At 42.9% G+C, this 9,164-nt stretch overlaps 1 protein-coding gene across 2 annotated transcripts in view; it reads right to left on the bottom strand.

The window, feature by feature from the left end:
* Positions 1-222: 222 nt before the first annotated feature.
* Positions 223-9,164, bottom strand: part of srrm3 (serine/arginine repetitive matrix 3) — a 71,736-nt gene continuing 62,794 nt past the window's right edge. Inside the window, exons 11-15 of one of the 2 annotated variants that reach the window (XR_003461453.1) lie at positions 3,592-3,887; positions 3,226-3,477; positions 2,993-3,118; positions 1,559-1,709; positions 773-847 (exon numbers count right to left, since the gene is read on the bottom strand). Coding sequence is in view for 1 of the 2 variants with exons in the window: in XM_027273439.1 (XP_027129240.1) it covers positions 574-847; positions 2,993-3,118; positions 3,226-3,477; positions 3,592-3,887 (948 nt within the window). In the remaining variant the exon portion in view is untranslated. Of the gene's footprint in view, positions 848-1,558; positions 1,710-2,992; positions 3,119-3,225; positions 3,478-3,591; positions 3,888-9,164 lie in introns of both variants that reach the window. The other variant, XM_027273439.1, reaches the window with a different exon arrangement.

Below are 9,164 nucleotides of genomic sequence, written 5' to 3'. Positions count from 1 at the left end.
TTTCCGTTTTGCTTCCAGTTTCATCCGACTCCGACTTTTCTTTTTTTGTTCTCGCTTGTTGTTGATCTCTGTGCTTCGATGAAATGGAAGTCTTTGGGGAGACGATGAGGGGGAAAAGTCAGATTATCTGAAATGTACAGTAAGCCGTTGATGTGTCTGTGTATATATATATATATATATATACATATATATATATATATATATACCCATACATACATTATATTTTAGGATATATATGAATTTTATTTTCATTAATCCATTTTTGGTTGCTTTGTGGAAGAAGAGAAAGAAAGTGCTAACATACAGCAAGATTTGTTCTTTGGGCTCTACCAAATTAATTTTTGACATGTGGTAACCCATTTCCTTTAATACCTTGTATATGTGAAGACATGAAGAGTGACAGCCAAGTTCATAGTACTGTGCTATATCAAAATACATTTCTCCTCTTTGATCCAGGCTCTGTATTAGAGAGGGATTATGGTCTAGGGTCGAGGGACCCCCGGACTACACAGCAGTAAATCTACCAGGACTGCTTCTTTGTCTGTTTGTTTGTGTGCTGTCTGTCGTCTGCGTTCAGAAGCGGGGGCTGTCGTAGCTGCTGCGGCTGTAATAACTGTGGTGACTGCGGGAGCGGCTCCTGCTGCGGCTCCAGCTCCGGCTCTTGCTGCGACTCTGGCTCCAGCTCCGGCTTCGGCTCCGGCTTCTGCTGTGGCTCCGGTTGTGGCTTCTGCTGCGGCTGTAGCTGCTGTAGCTGCGGCTACGGCTGTGACTGGTCCGCGAGGGGCTGCTGTCGTAGCTCGATGACGAAGGGCTGGGACGGTAGTATGGGATCGGCCGCTTCCGAGCGCTGGATGAGAGGAGAGAGGATGGAGCCTCGGTTAGTGTCATGATCAGGATGAACGCATGATGTATTAGGACAAGATTTGGTTGGTTGAAAGCAAATCAGTGTTAGGTAGACCCATGATCAGTGGAGGATCTGAAAGAGAGCAGCTATGTGGGTTAAAAAAAGTCCAAGCTGTTCACACTCATACTTACACTATAATCACACACACACATAGCAGAGAAATGCATGTTTTGTTAGTTTAGGCTTAAGCTTAGATTGTCTTGTTAATAGCCACCCTGGAAGTGCTTCCTGTAAGGTAATTAGCTGTTAGTGCCCAAAAGAACCTCATCTTCTCAGTGGAGGCCAACACCCAGAAAAATCAACAGTCAACGGTGTGGGGAGAGATAAACGCTATCAAGGCATCCCTGCTGCTACAAGGTGTGCTTCACCTTGTCATTTCAGCAGCGGTGTAGATTACTCAGCCTTAGCTTTTGTCTCCTGTATCTGCTATGGGAACCCACAGCCCGTGCAATAGAGCGATATCCACTTAAATAAACCTTGATAGCATTTTAATCTCCGTCTCCCCGTGTTACAACATTAGTGCGTAATCGCAGTGGGGGGGTGCAGCTTTAGAGTCGGTGTGAGTTTCTTTTGTGTGAATTGATGAAGGAGCAGAAAGACGACAGAAAGAAAATAAATAAATAAATAAATAAACGGGAGGAGGCCAGGTTTTACTCAGGGGACCCTCTGATGGTCTTGCTGTTCGGCCGAGCTTCAGGAGTCACACTAGCCAGATCCTGCTGCACGGCAACTGTTACCAGGGTAACTAGCCTGCAGCAGCTCAGTTCAGCAGCATCCCGTTGTCTTGGCATCAGCACCTTTAGGACTGGAGTGAAAGATGACAAGATACACACATTTCACCTATGTCTATTCACGCTTAGAGTATGAGACGGCAGAGAGGCGACATGAAGAGTGTTTTCACAGGATGTGGGAGTTTAAATATCAACAAACTATATTTAAGAACTACAGTCCTCAGTGATGTTTCTATAAGACAAGATGGCATGATCTAATTTTAAATAACTCATAACATAACATAACATAACATAACATAACATAACATAACATAACAAAGGATACAAGGTAAAAATCTGATTTCAGTATGAAGGAGCCTCGTAAATAATTAATAATCTTTGATTCATATTTAATTGAAAATAGAGAATAGAGTACATTGATAAATAAAGAAATCTAAAAAGACAAAATAAATCAATGGAGCCGAATGGAATACAGATTTTTCTTGGCATTTGTAATCAAATCTGTATTGATTTGTTGTTATCAGTGGCCAGTTTATTAGGTACAGCTCACTAAAACGAATGCAGTCTTATAACAACAGACTTACAGAACGACTGCAGGAACTATTTAGGGCTGAAAACTGCATATTTCCAGGGTAAAGAAACAACCACAAACAATATGTGATCTGTTTTTGAGTTAATACTCTTTCAATCAGAGAGAAGAGACGGCGAAGAATCGTGCTGCTCTCTGTCGTAAAGAAGGAAATCTGTCATGTCTCAGTGAAAGTAAATGTGATTATCTGGTTATTGAATTAACAATGCAGCATTTTTTTTTTTTTCGATTCGATTTTGAATCTTTATTGTTTTACGAAAGCTGAAGAATGACGGAAAATTCAGGGGGGATCTGATGATGATGGCCACAGGTCAGACTCGAACCCTGGGCCGCCGCACCAAGGGAAGAGCCTTTGTCCACGTGGTGTAATATTCTTTTGTTATGTTACCATTACTAACAATCACAAAGCATAATAACTAGTTTAATTTGTAATAGCTGATTGATATAAATGTATAAAAGAAGGAAAAAATCTTGAGCCTAACTGACACCCTGAACCGACACCCTTGCAAACACTTTGTTCCTTTGTACCTGCGGTTTTTCATTTCTACTTCACACAAAGGTTTCAATGGATCCGAACGAGGTTCTCAAAATGTTCCATTTGTGAGTCAGAGCAGTAGGAAATCCCCTCATTTGATTAATTTTGCATCATCTTTGCTGTAATTTAAAGCTATAAAAGAACGACTTCTGCCCCAGCTCGAGTGGAGAACAAACTTAGACAAGATAAACTGTCTGATGGGAGCCTGTAGGAGAGTCCACTCTGTGAGTTACCTGGTGATCCTGCGAGCCTCCATGAAGCTCGGCGAATCTCTTCTTCTTTTGCGGATGGGCGAGTAGCTGCGTGAGCGGCGGCGAGCTCTGCTGTCGGTGTCAGAGCGGTTAGGGCTCTCCCTCTCTCTGCGGGACACACAGAAAAAATCAATCAGGACAGCAACAATAGAGCACTTGAGATAAAAGAAACAATCAAAACTGAGTGAAAAGTGTGTCAGACAATGAGGTTTCACCTGGAGTTGTTTTGTCTGTTGTGTGGGGACTTGGCCTTGCTGGGGCCTCTGTCTCTGGAGGCCGAGCGTGAGGATGAACGGCCGCTGCTCCAGGAGCTGCTGCGCTGTCGGAGGTTGGGTTTGCACCTAGACTCCTCTTTCTTCCTGCCCGACGTGTGCGAGTGGCGCCCCGGAGATGCAGACGGGCTCCGGTGATGCGCCTGACCCCGACTAGAGCGGTGGCGGCGCTTGGAAGAGTGGCCCCCTTTTGTCCTGGTGTAATTGGCAATATAAGAAAGTAAATGTCAAGTGATTCTGTCTCAGTGGCAAAGCTAAAGTGGAAAGCTCCAGCAGTGATAAGAGACAAATGGAAGTCTTTGTGCTTACTTTCTCTGGTGACGAGAGTTCCTCCCTCTGTGAGTATGGTTGTGCTGGGAGTGGGCCGAGTCGCTGCTGTGAGCGGGGGAGTGGGAGCTCTTATTCTGTCCCCTCTGGCTCCCTCTCCTCCCTGATGTCTGGCTCACGGAGCTCCCTACAGCTGCGTTCCTGCCCTCCACACTCCCAGCCTCTCCCGTCGCGCACATCTGTCCCGTTTGGCTCCTACTGGGGGCGCTGTGGAGCTTGTGCTCTCTCAGCAGAGTGGACTGGATGCTTGCGGAAGTAGCAGTCAGCAGACGGAGCTTCTGTAGAGATATGATGACCAACAAAGGAAAACAAAAAAAAAGAAAAAAAGAAAAGAAAAAAAAAGGACGAAACAGAGCATTAGAGGGTGTTCGGGTCGGTGATTGAGTGCTACGGTGTACTTGCCAAAAGAAGGTAAACATCTAAAAGAAAAAGATCTAGGTTTTCTCCATATGGCTTATAGATAGTCCTCTATGGTGCAGCGCATGCAATACTTGGCATGCAAAACCATAATGAGTTGAAGAAATCATAAATCGCAAAAACAAACAAAAAAATTAGGAGGAGGAGGAAGAGAGGGAAAAAAAATAAAACAAAACTGTGAACCAAATAAGTTTAAGAGCAGAGGCAGAAAGTACAGAGCTACAGATTTTGTAGAGTAGAAAAAGAGGACTTCTTCAGTATTTTTTTTTTTTTTTTTTTTCAGTAATGGTTAAAAAAAAAAAATGAAACAAAACAGAAAGAGAAGACAACTTGACGGAACATCACAGAAATGGAAGGAACAAAATAAAGATCACAATTATTGAATCAATCGAATCAGAAAACAAATCGTCTGCTACTCAATTTTCTCTTTCTGGATTTTTTTTTTTCCTGAAGACAATTGCTGAGATGTGAACAGCGACCCATTTTCTTTTTTTTTTTTTTTTTAATGGTTACTCTTGTTTAACTCCCTTCTGGTTAACATCCACTTACCAATAAAGTGGTATTCCCTCCTTTAGTAGGTAAGGTATGAAGAAAAGGGAAAAGTGGGGCAACATAAGTGCATCATTAGATTCACAAAATGCAAGAGAAAAAGACACAAAACCCTTCCCTGCCAGTGACTCATGAGACAATGCATGGAAATCAATGGAAAAGAACTCAAAAGCAAAGAGGAAAACCACAATGTGCAGGGAAACCCTCACACAGAGAGTCAATCCTCTGGGCCCAGTCACCTTCCTGAACATCAGAGAGGAACTGGCTGGTCAGAGTTCAAGGTGTTTTCTTTACCATTTTTCTCTCCATGTAGTATCTACCACAGGGCAGCTGTTATTTCTAACTGCCTGACACTTTGACAGACTCACTACGTTAACTTCTACTGGTGGTTACAATCAGTTTGTGCTCATGGGCTCCGTGATACAGGACACTTATCACAACAAACAACTTTTTCTGTTCTCGTAGTTCCAGGGAGTTGTCGCTGCATTGCATGACAGTGATTCTGAGATTGACTTGGGTTCAACCACATTTTCTGCAAATTTTTTTTTTTTTTTTTTTTGGGGGGGGGGGTGACTGATGATGATGTACGGACCCCCCCAAAAAAGCATTTCATCAGTGAAAGTTCATCTAATTGATAAACCAATAACAATGTGATTCGATGAAGCTACTTTTAGAGTCCTGGTTTTCAAAATTACCACTGTCTTAAAGGATGAGGCCGGCAAATATTCGACATTTTACTTATTGTCAATAAATCCCGCTGTGCCATGGGGCTCCAATGATTGTTCAGGTGCTGTACAGAGCACCAAATCTGTATTACTCCGCGGCTCAAAATAGTCCCAAACAAGTCTGAGCCTCGAGTCTTACCAAGACTTGAAATATTGCTGCTACTATTGGGTGGATCGACATGATATTTTGTACTGATCCTGATCCCCAGAGGATGAATCCTACTTAATTTGGTGATCCGTCAACATCAGATCTAAATGTACTTTGCTCAGTACTTTTGTTTATCACCTGCAAAACTAACAACATTCCCATCAACCTCAGCTGTACTTTGTATTAAGTGCTAAGCATTGTTATGCATTGGCATTTAGCTCAACTGGCCACTGTATCTGAGCTCTCTCTTAGACTTATTTAATACATATTTGTGACAAGTATTTCATCTTCAGTAGGAGTTCATAGATGTGCCCAGTGCCACAATAGGGACGTGAGAGAGTATTGACAGACTCACGCATTGTTTGTTCAGGCTTCTTCAAGGGATTTATTCATAGTAAGAAAAACATAGAGGAATGCCAGCCTTATCCTGTAAACTGCGTATGGTAGAGGGTGAGATACTTCTATTTTAAGCATTCAACAAAGGTAGAACTTGTGATTCAATAGTAGATGGGGACTGAAACTTGTGATGCACACTTATACGCTGCTCATTGTAAGCAGAAAAATCTCCAAGAGGCGTTTTTTAGTATGAAACCAAATACAGCTGGCTCTTCCGCATGCATTATCATGTGCTGTCTGAACTGCTTCGTAAGCTAAGATACAACAAAAGCACCGACTGGTTCTTTGCAGAAAGAAGAAGAAGAAGAGCTGTTCTCCACTATAGAGAGAGAGAGAAGACAACTAAAGCGGAATAATAAGAGAAGAAAAAAAAAACACACAACCACTTGGTGCTCATGACAGTTGTTAGAAGAAACAGTCGTGGAAATCAATGGTGAAAATCATAAGACGAATGTACTAATTCACCAACAAACAGAGAGATGCTGGACAAACAGGAATGCATTCTACCCAAAAACAAAAACAAAACAAAAAAAAAACGGAAAGAAAAAATAAAAGAAGAGAAAGAAATGGAACCTGGAAGATAGAGCGGGATATTGGACTTCAGGATGAAGTTAAGGAGGAAAGAGAAAAACCAGAGCTCTACTTAATCCAATCTTTTAAGAGTCAAATCATAATTGATGAAGTTAGATTAATTTGGTTAAAGACCATTGGTAAATAACAGAAAGGAAGAGAGAGAGAGAGAAAGAGAGAGAGAGAGAGAGAAACATTGACGTCACTCAGGCTAGGGTGCTTGTCACATTCTCATCTGCATAAAGATCACGTGCGTAGGCAAAGCTTTACCTACCTTCCATTTCAATCAGTGACACGTATGCAATATCAACAAAAAAAAGGAAAGAAAGAAAAAAAGAAAAAAGGAGAAAGGAATGTTCTCTGCAGCGAAATGGGAAAAAGACAATGACCTCTTTTAGTATCAAACGCTACATATTTTGTCCAGAGACTAAAAGGAGAAACAAACAAACCAAAAAATCAAATAAAAAATAATAAATAAAGAAAAGAAAATAGAGGGGAGTAAAGTAAAAAAAAAAAATCAAAATCCAGATGGATTCAAACTAAAATCAGAAACAAAGGATGAGTCTATAAACTACATGAGTTGCTTTAGTCTTTTTCGCTTGTACAAATGCAGCCATATTTGTATCAAAAACTGGGGGGAGAGGGGGGTGGAGGATAGAGGTAAGCGGATAGAGTTAATTGTCATATTAGTGGACATCCATGTTGAGTAGAGTAGCGGTAGTAGAGGAGGGTTGGAGGAGGAGGAGGAGGAAGGAGTAGGAAGAGGAGGAGGAGGGCATGCAAGAGCTGGCAGATGTGAGAAGAGATGTGGGAAGAAAAATGCCAGGACGACAAGAGTGAGACGTGAGTCACGCATGACACGGATGATGAACAGGTAGGAGAGGAGGAAAAGGGAGGACGGGGGCGAGGTAGAAGAGTGTTGGAGGGGCAGTCACTGCTAAGATGGACAACTAAAAGAGTCAGCACATTTGAAAGGGACCCCAGTCGCATTTTGGCCTGGGTCTTCTTCAGTAGCGGCCACTTCTCTACGTCTCTGCGCTTATTTTTTTTGGGACGTCAGCCCGTCTTTCTTCAGGGCCGATCTTACTTATAACTTATTTATCTCTATAAAACACGTAAAAAAAAGAGAGAGAGAGCCTGAAGGAGCTTCAACATTCAAAATGGCTTGGGTCCCTTTAAAATAACAATTATGTTAATAAATGTGTGAGTCGTCCTAGTTTATTTCCAAGAGAGACCATGTACTGGAGTGTGTTTGAAGTGTGTTTGAAGACATCCATTAATAATGAGCAAGAGGACGACTTAGCGCCGTTTGGGGCCGTCTCGTCCGCTGTGCGGGAGACGGTCGCTGATGTTTCCCAGTTGAAGCCGCTGTGCGCTGCTTTTTATCAGAGGTGGAGAAGTTAAGGGACGTGTTTATAAAAAAGCTAGCCAGATAGTTTTCATCCTTGAAGCCGTCTGTGACTAGAAAACACTTCTGATGAGAGCTGAAGCTCCTCTTTGTGACTCTCAACAGGCTGCTATGACCTGCAAGGCGAGCATCACATGACGCCGTGCAAACTATTACTGACTTTGGGTTTGAACCACTGACAGTATAAAGAATGGACGTCGTATCCGTGACGTCACCTACAGGTTTCAGAAGAGCCTCTTCCGCCTCCGTGCTGGTCTAAAAATCGGTAAAGGCGTGGATCAGTGGTGGACCTGAGTTGGGCTTAATGATGCCTGGGTGCTCAAACAAGCCACCTGTAACGGCACCCAGTGAACATGCTGTTAATTCTGCATAACTTTAAGCCTTAATATAATTTGAACAGGTGAGTTCACAGTTGTCAGGTCGCCACGTGGTCCAGACTTTAGGCTTTTAGCTGTTTATGTGCTTCTTCACGGTTAACCTTGCAGATCTCGTTTGTCGTCGTTGTCGAACGCCTCTTGTAAACTCTAGGTTTTTGGCGGGAACTGCAGTTGCAGTCGGTGTTTTTTCCTCCGAGGAGACAACTAAGCCACAGTGGGGTAAGATTTTTGCTTTCGTGAAATGATTTCCTCGCACCGTGTTTTAGTTTGACCGAAGAAGAAGCTTCAAGGAGAGGGACTTTGCTTAACTTCTCCACCTCACGATAAAGAGCAGTGCACGGCTGTTTCCAGGACTGTCCCGCACACAGCGGATGACACCGATCCAAACGGGGCTAGAGGACGACTACAGGAACACAAACTGAGATGATAGATAGATACACAACCAGAGCTGCTATACAGAACATTTGCTAAACCACACAGCTGCTGCAGTAAAATCAAACTTCAGTTGCATCCAGGATCTGTCACACATAACCATCCTCCTGTGCAGTGGGGGGGGGGAGTTATCATAAGACAATTATTTTAGCTTGTGCTGCTTAAAAGAAAATGAGCCAATTCAATGCTCCTCTTTCACTACGACTGAATGGCTCAAAGATACATGATCAAACAGACTCTCGCTCGCCATTCTCCACTGGCCTGAGCAGATAGAGACAAACGTCAGGGACAGAAGAGATACTGCCACCTAGGGGCAACATGCACATCGACATGGTACAGTAAAGCAGTAGAGAGGAGCGTGTGCTTTAACTCCTGGTGGGTTTGTTTTGGCAGGAGCTGATTGGACGCCTGGAGGAGAAGAGGATCTATCACTGAGCAGAGCATGTGCTTGAGAAGAAAGACAACTGTAGTGACAAGAAGAAACTATTACACATACCCAGTTAACCTACTTGGTCCAGTTCCAAAGCATTTGA

This window comes from Larimichthys crocea, chromosome XXII (assembly GCF_000972845.2).
Source record: "Larimichthys crocea isolate SSNF chromosome XXII, L_crocea_2.0, whole genome shotgun sequence".
In the NCBI taxonomy this organism is placed as follows: domain Eukaryota; kingdom Metazoa; phylum Chordata; class Actinopteri; family Sciaenidae; genus Larimichthys; species Larimichthys crocea.
Note: the sequence above shows the minus strand (reverse complement) of the source record. Positions and strands in the feature narration are given on the sequence as shown.